General features: G+C 40.0%; 1 protein-coding gene across 3 annotated transcripts; it reads left to right on the top strand.

Moving 5' to 3' along the window:
- Positions 1 to 1,885: 1,885 nt before the first annotated feature.
- On the top strand, positions 1,886 to 18,597 carry miga1 (mitoguardin 1). 3 transcript variants are annotated; one of them, XM_080726519.1, is made up of 16 exons: positions 1,886 to 1,920; positions 3,458 to 3,625; positions 5,996 to 6,167; positions 6,983 to 7,110; positions 7,811 to 7,943; positions 8,446 to 8,594; positions 10,618 to 10,744; positions 11,504 to 11,595; positions 13,760 to 13,872; positions 14,098 to 14,170; positions 14,293 to 14,379; positions 14,481 to 14,579; positions 15,258 to 15,392; positions 15,649 to 15,702; positions 15,885 to 16,001; positions 16,382 to 18,597. In XM_080726519.1, exons 2-16 carry the CDS (start codon positions 3,527 to 3,529, stop codon positions 16,598 to 16,600), a joined length of 1,797 nt encoding a protein of 598 aa, XP_080582645.1. In that variant the 5' UTR covers positions 1,886 to 1,920; positions 3,458 to 3,526; the 3' UTR covers positions 16,601 to 18,597. The 3 variants fall into 3 exon arrangements, with proteins under 3 accessions (XP_080582645.1, XP_080582647.1, XP_080582646.1); XM_080726521.1 differs by having other exon boundaries at positions 8,446 to 8,576; XM_080726520.1 differs by lacking the exon at positions 1,886 to 1,920 and adding an exon at positions 3,245 to 3,334.
- Positions 18,598 to 18,997: the final 400 nt, after the last annotated feature.

An 18,997-nucleotide genomic window follows, 5' to 3' on the forward strand; every position in this document is an offset into this window, starting at 1 on the left:
CTGTCTGTCTGTCTGTCTGTCTGTCTGTCTGTCTGTCTGTCTGTCTGAAACAGCGTTTCTCCTCAGTGGCTGGAGCAATTGATCTGAAATCGCATCACAATTAGCATATGAACACACCTAACATAACTGTGAAGCCCGTTTGTCTTTCACAAATCGTATGCTGTATATTAGCATTTTTATGGTGTATCTACTATCTATTCTGCATCTAGCATGAGGCAACATGTTTAACCAGCTGTGTGTGTGTGTGTGTGTGTGTGTGTGTGTGTGTGTGTGTGTGTGTGTGTGTGTGTGTGTGTGTGTGTGTGTGTGTGTGTGTGTGTGTGTGTGTGTGTGTGTGTGTGTGTGTGTGTGTGCAGGCAGGCGGGTGTGTGTGCAGGCGGGTGGGCGGGCGGGCTGGGGGGGGGGACAGTATCTCTGTAGCCAAACGAAACGGGTTTCTTACATTGATGCTCCTACATATTATCATGCAAGCACCAGTTAAAGTTACTTTCCATCCCTCATATACTGTGTGCACCCCATAACCCACACACTGCACATCATTTTGGAGCTCATATCTTTGAACGGGTAAGGGCTAGTATAGTTAGTTAATGAATGACAGACATGAAGACAACTTTCACGTGTAACTTTGTTCCTAGTAACGAATCATATAGGTTTACAGAATGTTCATTACAATTCACATATTATCTTTTTTCTTTTTACAATTTAGGAAGCCCCGCGTTAGCAGGGCATCAAAAAATTAGTTGATACTCATAATGTTCCTCTCCACGGAAATCTTTAGTAAAAGGCGAAAGATTTATACGATCTGAAGAGAAACAAGAGTGTACTGCAGAACGACTGTTTCATGGAGCTACTGATACACTGCGCTAAGACTCAGGGTGACGGTGGAAATAAGTTTAAACCTGAACATGTTTCAGGCTTTATTATTATAAATGAATTATAATTCTTGTTATTGTTATAGTGTTTCACTGGTGTTAATGAAACAACTATACAAGTAGTACAGCAGCTTGTAAAAAGATAAATATTTTAAGAGATAATGCACGCACAGCATGCTGGGTAATAATGTGGTTATTACCTTCTTATTATAACTCTATGGTTATTACTGTATATCAGGCACTGATTGGCCGTTTATCTGATAATTTGTTTTAATCTTTAATTTGAAACTATGTACAACAACAATACAAAATTACAAACATTTAGCTAATGCGTTGACTATTATTATTAACCGCCGGAAGTCAAATGTTTATGTTTTGAATCTGCGTGTTGGCCTATCTATTCTACAACTAGCTTGAGGCAAGACCCAAATTAATTTTTAACCAAAGTCTTTGCTTCTGGGGGTCCCAAAATATGTTGAGATGGGGGTCCACGGCCAAATACATATCATTTTGGGGGTCCTTGACATGACAAAGTGTGAGAACTGATATAGGCCGATTCTACAAATGTCTTCTAGGCCTAAATACTAACAGTTTTTCTGAAAATGTGTGTTGCTGTATCAGTGGTTCTCAAATTGTGTCATGTCAAGGACCTTAGGACCCCCAAAACGATATTTATTTGGCCGCGGACCCCCATCTCGAAATATTTTTGTTCCAGGCAAGGACCGGGGCAGAAGCAAATATTCGATATGTTCACTCTGAATTTGGGTCTTGTGTCTTGTCATTCAATGTTATACATATGAGATAGGCTACTTTAATGGTTTCCTGTGGAAATAAGCTGTACCGTCATGAAACTGTACCTTTTCCTAACTTCTAATAAAGTCTTCAATCAATCAAGCCTCAAGCTAGATGCAGAATAGATACACGCGTCTGGCAGGAAACTGGAATGATGTCGCTCTAGCGTCACCTCTACGCAGAGAAACGCTGTGGTCCGATTCGCCTCCTCTACAGCAGCACGGTGAGCAGAGGAAGTGGACAAGCACCGAAAAATGTAATGACTTTGTCCTTTTAAATAATGTCATCATGTGTATCATTTAGAAAGCACCAGGTGGTTTGCACGTATGCTTTGTAAATGTTTTGTAATGGATGGATGGTCTTCTTCGCTAACAAGCAAAGCCAGTAGAGCCTTAATAGCATCAGACAAGCTGTCAATAATATCCAGGTGGTGTTAATATGCTTATCTGTTTAACCTAGCTGCTTGGTTGCTCCAAGTAAATGACGCTGTTCTGGTTATTATTGCCCAATATCTACAACCCGTTTAGATTTTGCTTCGAATATTTATATTTGATGCATATGTGTCCGTGATACATGTTATAAGCATAGTATTACAAAAGCAAGAGCATCTTTGTTGCAGATTAGCCTAATGTTCAATAACATGCTGGGTGCATGATTGAATGTCATTGTACAACACAAACGCAGTGTAGTTACCAACACAAGTTATAGCCTTGCCTATGATATATTATTAATATTGTCCACTTCCCAGTTGCTGATTGTTGCAGGGCACATTATCTGAAGGATGAATATATTTGTTTACATTAATATGTATTAAGCAGTTTTGTTTTTGATCTAGAATGTTTTGCTGTGTTTTTGAGCTGTGCTGCTGCTAACTGCTCCTACATCTGGCTTTGTGTGTATGTGTGTCCGTCCTTATGTCAAAGAAAACTATGACACCACAACAATTAAATCATATACATTAGAATTTATTCTCGGAGGCACCGTTCACTTCACACTGGGTGTGATGTTTTGTTTATAATTGAAGGTAGTGTAAGTGATATATTTTGTAATAAGTTATAGTTCTATATTCAGATTTAGTAGCTAATCATTGCTTTAGTGTGTTTGTTCAGCCCTCCAGCTCTTTAAGAAACAGAAAATACATTTTCAGGTGGGGTTGCCAATAGGGCTTCAAATGTTATGATGTTCCAGTTCCAATATTGTCTGCTGCTCGTTTCTTCCTTTCATCACTTCCAATTATCTTGTATCCTGACCTGAAAAGGCATTTTCTCTTTAATAAAGAGCTGGAAGGAAAGACAGGGAGACCCCTGAAATGAACTTTCCTGTCATTCATACTTCCATGCCGATGGATGCCTCAGTAGAATATATATACTTTTTCTTTGTTGAGATATGGACTTACATGCTGCTAGCCTAGCGATCAGTTATTAGTAGTCATTGCTGCAGTTATTCTGGAGACCAAGGTACATTTATAGGTCAGATGGCAAGGCAGCTTCAAATAGGATAATCAATCATGATCTTCTACACAAGCACTCTGTCATGTCATCTTAACTGGTGCTATACTTGTTGTCATGCAGGGCATATTACATGTTACATGACATGGCCCTATATGACGGTGCTTTGATGAACAGGCTCCTTGTTTGTTGAATCAATTGAGCAGCCCTGCCATAACTCAGGTGTGCTTTTTCTACTTGCACGTATGCCACAGACCTTATTATATCTTATTATATAAGCTAGTGCCTGCCCGTCCTTACCCCCAAGGTTAAGCCCTCACATGTCTCATCCATGCCATCCTGTAGAGCTCCAGATCAGGAGGATGGCGACAAGGACAGGCTAGCTGGCTGCCAAGTCGTGGACATGCTGCCACAATGACACATGAGACACTTGCTAGTTCCCAGTTTTCCATCAAGCTGGCTGCCCTGCGAGTGGTGGACCTTCCACTGTCTGTCTACAACTCCCTCACACAGGTAAGGAGGAGGCAGCTTGGTTGGATTGTGTGAGCAAAGTGTGACGGCAGAATGCTTCCTGTTTTTTGTATTCAAGTCTAGACTACAGAGTCAATTTAGTGAGATGGAAAGTTTTATAAGTGCAAGGTTCTCAATTGTAGACAAAGCACTGTCTGTCTACAATTTCTTCACGCAGATGACATGGCTACATGGTTGTTGTTGTTTTGTTTTGTTTTTGGGGGCTTTTATGCCTTTATTGATAGGACAGTAGATTGACAGGAAATGGGGGAGAGATGGGGAGTGACATGCGGAAAAGGTGGTCCGGATCGGGAATCAAACCGGCCGCCAGGCATCCATGCCTATGTGGCAATGCCTAATAGTGGGAGAAATATGTAACAAAAATAGGCTAATGTTCACTTCCGGCAGAAAGCGTGAAAATTTGCACCTAGGGGTATTTTTGTGCGCCGAATTCAAATATTGACGGTCCCAAGCACTTTTCCCATGGGATCTGGTGGCTCTAATTCACTTACCATAGGCCTACTAGGGAAAAAAGACCCCCCAAAAAATCTTCTTTAAATAGCATGTGAGGGGTCTATCTAGGGGGTTTTCATGATTCTGAATCCATTGCAAGCATTTGTTTTGCACGAAAAACATTCCTTGGGCTAGAAATGGACCCTACACAACTGTGAAAAGTGATGACTCATCACTAAACCATAGTTTTGTGGGGTCCATTTCTTGCAGAAGGAATGTTTTTTGTGCAAAACAAATGCTTGGAATGGATTCAGAATCATGAAAACCCCCTTGATAGACCCCTCACATGCTACCTAAAGAAGATTTTAGGGGGGTCTTTTTTCCCTGTGTGGTAAGTGAATTAGAGAAAAGTGAATTTGAGAAAAGTGCTTGGGACCGTCAATTTTTGAATTCAGCGCACAAAAATACTCCTAGGTGCACATTTTCACGCTTTCTGCCGGAAGTGAACACCTTTTTCACATATTTCTCCCACTATAAGTGGTATGATAGTTACCTACTCCTCCCGTGAGGGAAATTCAGATATCGCAGCCCAACCCAGCTGCTTTTTTCAGCTTAACCCAGCTGAACCCAGTGCTGCCCATGCGCCTGGACCAGTAGGCCAGCAGGCGCCCCATGGTTGTAAATCCTAACAATAACAACAACAACAACAAAATAATTGCGTACAGTAATTTTCTTGCACATAACCTGTTTTGAAGGCTGCAATCTTACAAAAAGGGAAAATCTCAGTTAGGAGAAAGCTAGAGTTCTCAAGTTCACCCGCAATGTTGTTTATTTAGAAATGGCAATATGGACAGAGAGCAATACAAATCGTGCGCGCGTGTGTGTGTGTGTGTGTGTGTGTGTGTGTGTGTGTGTGTGTGTGTGTGTGTGTGTGTGTGTGTGTGTGTGTGTGTGTGTGTGTGTGTGTGTGTGTGTGTGTGTGTGTGTGTGTGTGTGTGTGTGTGTGTGATCACACCACAGGACAGAAACCGCGTGTTTTTATGACATAGTTCAAAAGAAGAAAATGTAGGATGACAAAATAATATCAAATAAACGTGTAAAAGTGAAAAGTGTAAAAATAGTATAGAAATAGGGCAATAACTAAATAAGAGCCTCAGTCTCAAGTAGAGAAATCACTTGGCAGCAGATAAGTATTATTAAATGTGTGTACTAGTCTGTGAATAGTCATACAGTACACACTATACACAGTTTGACAGAGGCAGTGCGATGGCAAAGGAATATATCCACACACAGCCATACACATAAAGTGACAGTGCCAATTGATGTGATAGCCTGTCACCAACACGGCAACTGGGTTCAGCGCCGGTTCAGTGCCTTTTTGTTTATGTAATCGATATTCTGTCTCATGTAGTATGCACTCAGTCAGTATTATTGCTGTTGTCATAGCGCTTCAGCCCTACCTCCTTTTTATATAATCTTCAGTTGGCGGAGATGTGTGGCAGCATAGTCGTATGTAATGCCCATCATCACTGAATGAAGTGTAGCTATCTATAGCTGATTTGGCTTAGTGAGCTGTGTGAAAGTGATACTTTGAACTCTAGACAGTATACTGGTAGCTGTCTCCCAGTCCTCGGTGCATTTGATAGCTGTATGCTCAGACCGTCACGTCCCCACATAAACTCTCTGGCGTCTGACCGAGTTTCTACATTGTGTTGCACACAAAGTAGACAGTCATCGGAGGATTTACCCCACATTTTGCACAGTTCACCCTGGACGTTTTGGCTTTTGAATGGCCTTCTCTGCAGGTAGACAAATATCCAATATATCTTTGTGGGTTCTTATAATGCATGTGTAATTGTGTATATATAATACACACACACAATAAAAATGCTCTATGTCTCTTTATGTCTCTCCTCCTAGGTGAGCCTCAGCACAGATGCCAAGAAGCTAGTGGCTGCCACCGCTCTCGGTGGCATTTCACTTCTCTTCCTCGCCCGCCACTTCCAGAGGCGGAAGGGAAAGAAGAAGTGCCAGTCACCCGAGTGGGAACAGGCCAGCTTTGAATTCCCTTCCTCAGTCTTAACGGGGAACGGTAAGGGAAGAATAGGCCTGGCTATGTTACATTGTGTTACATTGATGCAATTTACCAATGGAAGAGATTTCATGCAAAGCTGTTTTCAGAGTAACACATTTTGTAGTGCAATTGCAATATTCAGCTAAAAAAATAAAAATAAAAGATTTTTTTTTTACCACATTAAGCTTCTACCGATAAATGGCAATAACAAGCTGATTTTATATTGTATAAACTAGTGGTTAGTGTATAGTTTTATCAAGAATAAACAACAGCCTAGTCCTCTACTAAACCACCATATTTAATACAGATCAGGGTACAGATAAACAATTTAACTTACTGTAGTATTCAGTGATAAGAGTCATATAGAGAAAGTGCATTGCATTAATTGGCCTAAAAACTACGGTAGTTAATCTGGTGATGATGATGACGATGAAGTAGCTTTTATGATGCCTAGCATTTGTCACATAGAATATATAGCTGACATTATCAACCATATCCTAATGTAGTTTAACCTAATGCAGAGCCATGGTAGTTATAGCAATAGCAGTCATTCAAGCAGCAAGAGAATTACTTACACAGCCTTGCTAGTGGGCTGATCAGGGCTGCTCATCTGTTGCGTAATCCTGACCCATGCTTGTGTAGTGTGACAGTAAAAATATCTCCTGTGTGCTTGTGTGTTCATCTGTGTGTGTGTGTGTGTGTGTGTGTGTGTGTGTGTGTGTGTGTGTGTGTGTGTGTGTGTGTGTGTGTGTGTGTGTGTGTGTGTGTGTGTGTGTGTGTGTGTGTGTGTGTGTGTGTGTGTGTGTGTGTGTGTGTCTCTCTCTCTCTCTTAGCTGGCAACAACAACAACCAACACAACTTCACACTCTCCCTCAACTCCAAGAATGGTGAATCCTGTGATCAGCTCCCCAACAAAGGACCCTACAGCAAACTGTCTGGGTCTCTGCAGAGCCTGACCTCGGTAAGATATGCACACACATGCAAAATGGTTCATGGCTGAGGGAACCAAAACGTAGTATATAGTTGTACTTATTGTAAATAATAAAAATAAATGCCTATATTGTAAGCTAGATATGATCAATCATGGTACTGGGGTACGTTTTAAACATAGACTCAATATTCTAGTCAGGAGTCAAGATGCGATCACCGGAAAAATTGCTTCAACCAATACTTTTTTGGTTCATTTGAATCCATGTGTCCACTCCAGTGCGTGAGGTTGCATCATAGGGCACAATGATGATAAGTGCCTGATAGTTTGGCTTTGGAAATGGTGTTTGAAAGACATTTTAGTGAAGCTACACTAACACTATCTGAGTTTCCTGACACAGTAAACCACACCAATGTGGTACACTGCAAAGATTAAATCAAGTGCAAACAAATTGACTGGATAATGTGCTAATACACTCATTAGGTAAAAGCAGTGTGAATAACATTTAACATGTGAAACTGATGACATGCTTTTTGCTTGTCATCAGTTATTTTAAATTATTTGTCATATCTGCCCTGTGCATCTTTTGTTTACGAAGCCTAAAATATATTTTATTTATTTATTTATGTTCCAATGTTCAATACCAAATTAAATTAATCGTGAAATATTTGTATGACAATTGATCAGTAAAATGTCATAATCGTGACATCCATCCTCCCTCATCTACTCCCAGGTGAAGAGCATTAACTCAGCCAGTAGCTGCACGTGTGCTAATGAAACCAGCTGTTGGGACAGATCACTGGACGATGACATCTGCAATGTGGTCAGCATACCTGTGACCACACCAGAAAACCTGTACCTTATGGGTGAGGATAGAAAACCATACCTATATATACAGTACTAGGACCTTGCCCAGGGTGTGTGCACTGTATATGACGGAATGAATGTAGAGTAATGTTGGAGAACCCAGACGTATCAGTGATGTCAGTCATCTCTAAATGTGGGCTCTGTTTCAGCATGCAGATGATACCATGGCGGCGAGCACTGGCGACGCATGCGCAGTACAGGCGGCGGTATCAGTGATGTCAGAAAAGTGGGCACTGTTTCACCCGTTTATGCCCATATATGGTGTTCTGTGCGTGTGCTGGCTTATTGGCAGCTGCCACATATGGCAGAGACACTGTTACTTAATACCCATAGAGTACTGAGTGATATGCTTATTGTATCATGAAGACATATGCCAATATCTTTGTGAATTAAATGTAACCTTACTGCACCAATAATATGTACAGTATGTGTCCTTGTATGCTTTCCTTTGTGTGGACATAAATAATTGGTTAAATGGTTGGTGTGTGTGTGCTTGTCCAGGTATGGAGCTGTTTGAGGAGGCTCTGAGGCGATGGGAGCAGGCACTGACGTTTAGGAGCAAACAGGCTGACGATGATTGTGCTTCAGTCAAAATGGCAGCAGGAGACGCCATTGCCGAGCAGAGCATGGAGGTTGGCACATACGCATATGTATGTAAATGATAAGATCTTAAAGTCATACTGTGTAACCTTTTAGGTTCGAGTTAGGTTTGATATAATCTATTTTCCAGTATTCCTCTATTGTTTTTGACAACTTCACGAAACACTATTTTATTCACAAGTGTTTGCCCCCGATACTGACGCCAAAATGACGCAGACAAAAGACAACAGAGCTACCAGATGTGTTGGATGTTACACAGTGTGACTTTAACAAATTAAATTCATTGTATACATTGAGTGTTTATTCACACATATTATTTTCTTCAGCTGTCAAATACACATATTCATTTTATAGTTCAGTCCATTAAATGTAATTGTAAGTAAGTTGCAAATCAAATAAAAGTGTTAGTTAACAATTTATATCACAGCTTGAGTATCAATGGGAAGCCATTTTGCAGCATTTTACATACAGTCACTGGCTGTATATTGACACACTGTCAAAGCAAGCACCATTGTCTTTAGAAATGTCCAGTTATGATATGTAAGATGAGTCAGACTTGGAGGCATTTAGATGCATTTCATAACTTATACCTCACACAATTGTTGCATTTTAAGTCCATAAAGGAAAAGCAGATATTTATTTAGTTTGAAAACATTTGAGACCTACATTATGAATACCTCACTTAACCCCTCATGTCATTGGGTTCAGTTGAACTCTACTTCAGTGATTCTTAGGATTAGTGCAACAGTTTTTAGATTAGTTCAAGTTAGATACTTAAGCTCCACCCAAACAGATGTCCTGTCTAGTGCTTGCTCATCTGAGGTGGATCATTTGTGGAGTGGTTGCAAATTCTACCTCTGCAGCCATAAGAATGTGTACAATTCAAAATTTTGATCGACAGTATCTTGGTATTCTATTGTTTTCTTAATACAAAATAATAGTCTACTACAGTATACTCTGTGGAACCAAGCCTGAGAAGATTGAAACCATGTTTATTAAAGAATGAAAATGACTTATTAAAGAGTTTGGTTCTCCGTTGAAGTACTGAGGTGTTGAAAAGAGAACTGTCTGGCATGGAGAATTGGTTGGGCATAAAGTAGATTTATTAATAGACCTCACTTGAAACCCATAAAACTAGAGCATAATGAATCCACAGGTAGGCTAGCAAGAGCATTAGAGAATTACAGCATATGCTGAAAGATCCTGAAAGATCCCACTCTCACTCAGGACTTTGCATCATATTATTTCTGACCACATTGAACCTCTTTGCATTGTTTGTTTAAGAAAATAAGGAAGCACTATTTAAATGTCTGAATAAATGTATGCCTTATCCTGTGCTTGACAATAAAAAAATATTTGAAACGAACCTCTTTGCAAGAAACAAAAGGCAAGAAAGTATTAGCATAGCAAGAGAGATGCCTACAGTATATGTACGTATGTCAGATATGGAAAAACGGACCAGAGAGGACTTGGCACACAAAAAGGACAATGGCTCAAGTACACTAGTGAGCTGACTCTACGAAATGGTGTGAGGTGCAAACTCAAAGCACGTTGAGAGTCTGTGAAAAGGTCACTGGGTCGAAGTCTCACTGAAGGGTGAATTGATATTCCTGACCCTGCTTGAGGTGGCAATATACAGTATATTTAAAGAGCAATATATATAAAAACATTGGATCCTGACACAAATGTAATAATTGGAAAATTGGCAAGCCATCTTGACATTGAACTGAGGTCCGGCATATAAAGAAGCATGGGAAATGGCTGTGGGATGAATGTGTTGTATACTGTAGGTATGAATAGACATGGGTGAGCAGCCTGTCTCTGTCAATATCAGTGGTTCTCAACTTGGGCTCCAAAGTGTACAAATAGAACCAAATGGACATGGGTCTATTTTGTTCCATCATTCTGTACACACTCAGAGCTAATAGACTTACAGTATAGATTGTTGGAGTCCAGGGGTAAAAATCCCATCAAATGTTTGACTGTGGCCTAATGCATATCAAACTGGGGGTCAATGAAATGATGAAGTTTGAGAATCACTTCATGGTAGAACATGGCTGTTCTTTTTTCTAGGACATGATCAGTCCTGAGTTCATCCACAAGCTGGAGTCTCTGCTGGAGAAGGCCTACCGTCTCCAGGAGGACTTTGAAGAAGCACTGGACACCTCAGAGTCCTCCTCATCACACAGCAACAGACATGGTCAGTCAGTTGACAGAAACAAGAAATCTACATATTTAATCTATTTATGTAAAAAGAAAAGCACTATTTCGCATGACAGTGTCTCCCAAAAGTAGCAAAATTAGCCGATCTATAAGCTCACAAGTCGCAACGTGACAATTTGTAAGCTTATAGATCTGAAAAGAAGGTTTCTAATTTTGGAATTAATGTTTGTGCATGAATTCTACCGCCTGGCTTTTCTGTAACAACTATACAATTCCACAGTTTGTCCTGCTGTTCCACCATTCGTTGTCCTTTTTTACTTGATGGAGAACGTAAAAACGAGTGTTGCGTACTGTATGTAGTATGTACCTATGATTCTATTAATAACTCCTCACTGCCAGGGGTATGCTTCTTGTGCACGCAAGACGGAAAACATCAAATTTTAAGCACTGCCTCTGGCACTCAGGAAGAATGTGATAAAACTACAGATTCTTCAATATCACTCCTGTTTGCATCACACAAAACAGCTGGCTATCGACAAGCCCGGGAGACTTTTATCAATGTGTTTCAAAGGTCCACACAACATCGAAATAATACAACATAGAATAAATGCATTATAATAAGCAGAAGGTTGTAACCACTAGGTCTGCAGAATGTACAGTACATGTATGAAACAAAACGCAAGGTGTTAAATGGTCTTAACAAGGCATGCATCTCTTGAAATGTATTCCAACTTCAGAGGACACCTGCCGGAGAGACGGCTTCTGTAACAATGTTATTTGTTGTTCCCTCTACCAGATAACATGACAGATATGTCAGACAGAGAGGACACCTGTATGAGAGACAGTATGAGCATCGCCTCCACTGACTCCTTTGTGTCTGCTGCTGAGGTAAGACAATCATCATGCCACACACATTTGTTTGTGAGTGAAATATCCACATTATGCTACTATAAATGATAAGGAAAATTATGTCATCAAAACCTGTTCCTCATGGTTCTCCTCAGTGGCTTGAGCTATTGATCTGAACATGCATACACAAATTGATTGACCATTAGCATATTCACAAAACCACGAAGCCTGTTTGTGACTTTCCCAAAATGTAAGCTGTTTATTTGCATTTTTATGTAAACATCTGAGTTTGGGCTATGGGATCTGTTGTTGTTACTTACAGCCCCGGATGTCACGGTCCCAAACAGTGGTCAGTCCCCAGGTACACTTAAGCTACGGGGCTACGGGCTGTCAGATCTTGGTGCTAAACAGTGTTAACATGTTGTTTAGTCATTGATAAAAAGGATCAGAGCGACAACAGTAAGCACACAAATGGAGCATTTACAATAGTAACTTGAAGGCAGCATAGCATAGTCGGCTGCCTACGTCATCTCAGCTGGTTTGAGCTGTAGGTGCTGAAGCTTTGTAACAATAACAGATCTACAAACTCACAACGTCTCACAACACATTGGCTATGTTCATCAACTATGTACCGGTACATGGGAGGTTTATCTGTGTAACGCTATGGTGTTACATGAAGGATTAACGTGTTTTGTGGAGACTAAAAACCTGAATTTTAGAATTCCAAAACTGGTGCATCTTTATTGAGATTTAAGGCCGGATCAAATGAACCCCAACTGTGTGCTCACTGTATGTTGGAGCACTGAGGAGGCAGGGTAAGTTCTTGCCAGTAGAACTGGGTCAGTGATCTATAATTAGACCCTTTAACATTCCTCCGTCATTGTAGTGTATATACATCTTGTTACTCTGGAGACCGCTGCTTTGGTGTTTCCACCAAGGTTAAGACAATGTGGAGAGTAATCAGCCTGGTTTGGGATGGTATAATGACAATAAGTAGAAGAAGAAACTTCATTTGTATAATAAAGCGGTACAAACTGCTTTATACATAGACCAGGGGTCTTCAACAGGGGGTCCTTTATTGCTTAAAAAATAAAAAATTCAAAAAATGTTTTTATTTTTTTAATTTTTTCATTTTTCACATTTATGTTAAAAAATTAATCATGATTCTATCCATTTTGAATAGCTTGAATACATGATTACTATGCAATTGACAGATTGTTGATATTATTGACATTGGTTCTCAGTTAATAAGTAGTATGTTTAGAAATGGTAGTGGTACGGCCCACCCTGCTCGCTGTAACTTGTACATGTTTAAAATAAAAAATATGTCGTAGCCCCGACCCCCCCACCCTACGAGGTGGTAGGGGGTCCCTGCTCCATCTCCCCATCAGTGTGTGGGTCCCCGGCCTGAAAACGTTGAAGACCCCTGACATAGACAATAAATAAATACAAAATTAAAGCCAATAAGATCTCAAGTCAAAACATTAAGATTATTCAAAATCGGAAGCTACAGTAGGAGTCTCAAGGACATTTAGCGAGAGTGATTGTCGGTACAGCCTGCAGGGTTAATCAAAGCGAGACTGCTCAAGGTTGTAAAAGCCTGGGGATGCGAGGTTAGCTCAAGGCGACTAAGGGTTTAGTAGAGCCAGAGCTCCATGGAACAGGACGTTTCAGGTTTAGACAAGGACTTGCTTAATATGCTTAACCATGATTACGACTTACTTTATTAACTTGACACAGGGGATTCACAGAAAATATCCACCTACCTAACTACTTATCTAATCCATCACCAGAAAACCAATGCCTCCTCAGTGAAAGCACAAACATGACGAGTTATGTACAGACCGTGATCAATTAAAATCCATCATGCTGTATATTATCTATAGCAGTGGTTATGTGGGGGTCCAGGATCCTTGAGGGGGTTCCAGGTAGTCCCAAGCTAAATTGGTTATACAGTAGCATCAAAATCAGTTTAACTAGTAGTTATAGTATTCTTTTAAATTCTGTACACAAATCTTCTCTTATGGGATTCCCTAGCACCAAATCTTTTCCGATGGGGTTCCGTAGCCAAAAACATATTTGGGGGTCCTTTGATATGAAAATGTCTGAGAACCATGGGTCTATAGTATCAGTATCTGTAAGGGTCCTCACTGCATGGCACTCAGTTTCCTACCTAAAAGTATGCTGTCTTACTGTGTCACAGCCATCAGAGCACAGAGAGCTAAGGAGTTCCAGTGCTGTGGGCACACTCTGCCCTTTCTACCAAGAAGCACTGCAGATGGCAGAGGACGGCAACATCTCCTGTAGGGTGATACGGTACGATTAACTCTTTCATCTGATTGAGTGTGGCAGTATGTTTAGTGCTACCTAGACAAATTCCCTTACATTTATTCATCACTTTTGTGCGTCCAATTCTTATGTCGATTAATATATTTTCCAAAGCCTTGTTGGAATGGGCCTTAAATTGGATGATGCAGTGAGAGCTTAGATCATATAAATTATTTATTTTCATTGTTATTTTATATACCTTTTCAATGACAGAACAGAGATGCTTGAGTGTGTTGGGGACACAGACTTCTTGGCCAAGTTGCATTGTGTGCGGCAGGCATGTCAGGTATGGCTCATGCGTCAGCATGCGGAGTAAAGATTAACAAATAACAAGAACTCACAAAATACTTTTTCTCTGAAGCATAAATAAGACGTAAGGCTATAAAACACATCTTGTTTTTCCCCCAGCTCATTTTGTGCGAGACGGCAACCAGGACGTTTCTGGCTGACACCGGAAAGAAAATCTTGTCTTCTATAATTGTTAAAGCAAGAAAGGCAAGACCGAACACACAAAAGTCCTACATTCACTTCACACACATCAAATTTAACTTCAAACAAATGACCAAGATCTTTCTTTTTCTTTTTTTGTCTGCCAGAACCCAATGAGATTTGAAGAAGTGTTTGAAGAGATGATTTCCTTCCTGGAACAAACAGAACACTGGGAAAACACTGAAGTGGAACTGGCTACACGTGGGGTGAGCTTCCTTTTGTTAAAGATATGGTGCACACGATAATAACACAAACACTGTGCACATATACACACTGTTAACCGTTTTGTAACTTGGCTAACAAGGATGAACACTTTCTTGTTTCCTCAGGCATTGCATATCTGAACATCTTTCTCATGTATTCATAATTCAGAGAGCTCCGTAGATTTGTAAAGATGCAACTGAGTTTGCATCTTTCATCATAAACAAACCACAGAAAACACTATGAGAAACACAGACATTTCATCTGATAAATAAGACATGTAATCTTCACAATTTCAAGCTGGAAGTTATATGTGGCAAGGATGTATGACTTGTACATTTCATAATTGAATCCCCTCTCACAGTGTACATGGTACACACACACTTTACTTTTTCAACTATGGACAGTCAACGTGAGCAACTATCAAACACACAGCCTTGACAATTAGTTATCTAATAACTGGGGCACAACTGTTGAGAAGTGAGACTATCACAGTCAAAAGCTTTGAGAAAAGCACTTACTGTAACTGCCTGTGGAAGAATGTGTCAGTACTAACCAGCTCTAAAGTACAGTAGTGGGTGTGCATGCATTATTCATCCTAGGCCCTAGGGGGTTCTCAGTAAACTTGTCATGTTAAGAAAGGGTATATTTAAATCAACTGTCGTATTCCTCGTCCTGGCTAGGTCAAGCACCTCAACTTCTACGACATTGTGTTGGACTTTATACTGATGGACTCATTCGAGGACCTGGAGAACCCTCCCGTCTCCATCCAGAATGTTCTCAACAACCGCTGGCTCAACAGCTCCTTCAAGGAGACGGTGAGTAGGCAACCAAAAACACTCCAGGAATAGTTTAATGCAGTGGTTCTCAAACATTTCTAAAGTCAAGCCTGGCTCCCTGACCCCCATCTGAAAAGAGTTTGTACTTATATTTTTTTTTTAAACTCAGCACATCACATTGCAACGTGTTGCGAGCTTGTAGGTGGGCTATTTTCATATAGCCGAGGCATAGGATATTGTTTAAAGTGGTTAAACTGAAGAATTATTTTTTTTATCTGACTAAAATGTTTCACAGGCCGTGGCATCTAGTTGCTGGTCAGTGCTGAAGCAGAAGAGACAACACATGAAGGTACAGTATTGTACAAGACTGAAAGATATTCATCTAATCATGTAATTCCAAATTCTGTAATAGTACTAATTTGTTCTGTCAACTTAGATCAACTTTGACATTGTGTAACAGGTTAAAATATACTTGTACAAGTGTAACAGCTTGCTGACTCCCTGCATGCCACTTGTATGGTTTGGCCTCAGGTGTCTGATGGGTTCATAGCCCATTTCTATGCTGTGTGTGAACATATCAGCCCAGTCCTGGCCTGGGGCTTCCTCGGACCCAAGAACTCCTTGCATGACTTCTGCTGTTTCTTCAAGGTCAGTTAACCTTTGATAATAATGAAATGGGCTTTGCCTGTTAGTTCCTTTTTGCATGTAAAATTGTTTCTCCACACAAACAATGAGAAATGAAATATCATTATCACCACCCCTCATTAATGGGGAGTGTGGCCATAATGTGTATTGCCATCTCCAATTGTTGAAATCACTTGGCTTAAGTTTCCTTGTTTGTGAAGGAGTCAAATAGCAGAGAAAGCATAATTTTGTGTATTGTATGTCCAGTTCCAGACATTCAAGTAGACAGTGTTGAAGTATCTCCAATTAAAGTTTAATAATTAATGTGATATGACACACCTACAGTAATAGCTTTGCTTCATGGTGCATGTATGACCTCTTTTATCCGTGTCCATGGCCTGCAGGATCAGGTATTGTTCTTCCTGAAGGACATCTTTGACATGGAAAAAGTTCGATACTCCACAGTGGAGAGCCTGGCAGAGGACATGCTCCACCTACTCCACCGGCGCTCCGAGCTGCTGCTGGCCTACCTGGGGACCGACTCCCTCCGACACCTCAACGATTGTGCCTCTCCACAGGTGCACCTGGTGCCCAACTCCCTCCTGGAGGCCAAGACGCAGTGAGGCTGAGAGATGCAACAGATCTGGGTCAAATATTAGTTTGCAAGTGACTGGCGTTTTTGAATACCAAATGGATGGGGTTCGACCCGTTAATAATAATCACTGACTTCTAATTTAGCAAACTGTACGGGCAGAAACCTTGTATCTGTTTCAACATTTTATGTTTTTTTCTTTTCTTCATAATATTACTTTATCGTACAACAGTGTCACGCATACATAAAAAACATTTTCACTGGGGCAAAAATAGCCAATCTAAAAATGTAGCTCTGCTGTTTTTAATTAGAACCGGCTTAAGAGGTTCACACAAAAACGAGGTTAACAAACATCGAAATAAATCAAGTGACTTCAAATAAACACTTTTGGGTCTGTAGTTAAAAAGAAAACATTACATCAATTAGGCCCATTAGAAAGAACTTTAAGCAAGCAAATGTTATGTATTGGCACAGTGTGGGAAATATCTTAATTTTGAATGTGGTTCTGTTTATGGGTTTTATAAACATTTAAGTTGATTTAACCAATGAAAAGTACTAACAAGCTTGTAGATCTGCTATTATTGAAGAATTCTGAAAGTGGTTAATTCTGGGTTTTAATAATGTTTAACCAATTAAAAATATGAACAAGCTTGTAACTAAATAATAACTATAGCGCAGGTTACATTTCTTGAAAAGTAACAGTTTGAGATACAAGATTTTCGTCCGACAGTGAAAATTCTTTTGACTGACAAATTATTGAACACCATCTGAATAATAGAGTTTGTGAACCCTGTCCACCTGGTGCTTCAAGCAGGTAAAAAGCAGAGTTGCTTGCAACTATTTAACCCTAGTCTGCTTCCACAGGAGCTACTAATTGATATCAGCCATCATCATGACATCTCTCATATTGTCCCATGTTGGAAGGACCAATTGAACCTTGTGTGTCTCATCTGCCTTTCCCTACATACCCTAAAAGATGTGACCTCTGCAGTACATGTCTTCTCGTGGTGCCATGGCAACTCCTGCTCAATGTAAAGTAACACTTTATAGCGGTCTCATTGTAGTGTATGAAGTAAAGGGTCTGTATTTATATAGCGCATTTAACTTAAGCGCTTGTGTCACATTTACACGGGATGGAACCAGAAACCTTCCAGTTCCCAAATTAATGTATATTAAATATACTACAATATGGCCAGTATAAAGTGATACTGGTGGTCTTTTTTTGTTCACTTTCTTATTACACATGTATTTTCTTCTTATACATTCTTTATGTCGTGGCATACTTTTATAATTTCTTCGATGTTAATTTTTGACTTGTTTTTGCTACATATTGTAAATAGTCAGATAAAGTGCTGTTTAGAGCTGTGTGTGGTTGGAGGGTAAACTATTTATTTTAAATAGTAACGCAATATATACATATATATATATTTCTAGACGTTCAAATTCTCCCCTTTTATGTAATTGCTATAGACGTTTAGCTTGCAATGTGGTCTGTACTGTGGAGGATCTTGCTAGGGCCTCAGGGTTCAACTATGTCAGCAATGCTAATTAAAAGGCACACCTCCCAAAGAGAAATTTAAACTTTGTGGCCCAAATGGTGCAAACCCACCTTGATACAAAGGGAGAATGTGCTTTTACAATAAATGAGTCTTGGGTCATTTCTAGAAACAAACCAATGACCATGGCAAAAATGAATGTTTGAGGGTCAGCATATTTAATTAATACCATATTTATCCTAACACCAGAGGTTGGACATAATTGCATTGATATTGGCCTTGACTGTCATCCAGCCCACCTGCATGGATTCCCACATTCAGAGCTGCGAATTATGCCTTGTATTCAAGTTATAGGGACATCCTAAATCAATGTGGTTATCGATGCTTGTATAATCTCAGAAACAAGGCATGTGTAGTTCACAATGGGCAAATATTTTGCAATAAGGCCTTAATATAATACATAAGCATCTGGTTGCAAGGATCCCCTTATCTAAGCTGGTTCATCTGTGAAGTATCTGTATTCTTGATGACCATTGCCAAACACATGAGCAATAAATAAATGCTGTCTAAACTCAACTTGTTCTCCCAAATTTATTTTAACAAATACTTTGACTCTAAAACCATCCACTCATTTCTACTCAAATTGGGTGAAAAGGTTTGGGGGTTCCCGGATCTTTTCAATGCTTTGACCCAAACCATCCACTGCTTCTACTCAATTGAAAATTAATGTTCATGGGGGTTCCCAGCACTTTAAAAGGAGATAAATCCTATGTCCTTGACATGTTTGAGAACCACTGCCCCATTTCATGAGGGGTTAAAATACACACTCAAGTGGAGACCTTGACCTACTTTAACTTCTAGGCCAGGGGTCATCAACAAGGGGCCCCACCACATTTGATTTTATAAACATTTAATGTGTGAAAAGACATGAA

The sequence above is a fragment of the Nannobrachium achirus genome (assembly GCF_963921795.1).
Source record: "Nannobrachium achirus genome assembly, chromosome: 5".
In the NCBI taxonomy this organism is placed as follows: Eukaryota; Metazoa; Chordata; class Actinopteri; order Myctophiformes; family Myctophidae; genus Nannobrachium; species Nannobrachium achirus.

Excerpts from the sequence above, each read along its gene's own strand:
- miga1 (XM_080726519.1), top strand. The coding sequence starts at position 3,527 with ATGACACATGAGACACTTGCTAGTTCCCAGTTTTCCATCAAGCTGGCT. Across the intron at positions 7,944-8,445 it reads AGAAAACCTGTACCTTATGG|GTATGGAGCTGTTTGAGGAG; the intron begins GTGAGGATAGAA and ends GTGCTTGTCCAG. Across the intron at positions 15,703-15,884 it reads AGAAGAGACAACACATGAAG|GTGTCTGATGGGTTCATAGC; the intron begins GTACAGTATTGT and ends GTTTGGCCTCAG.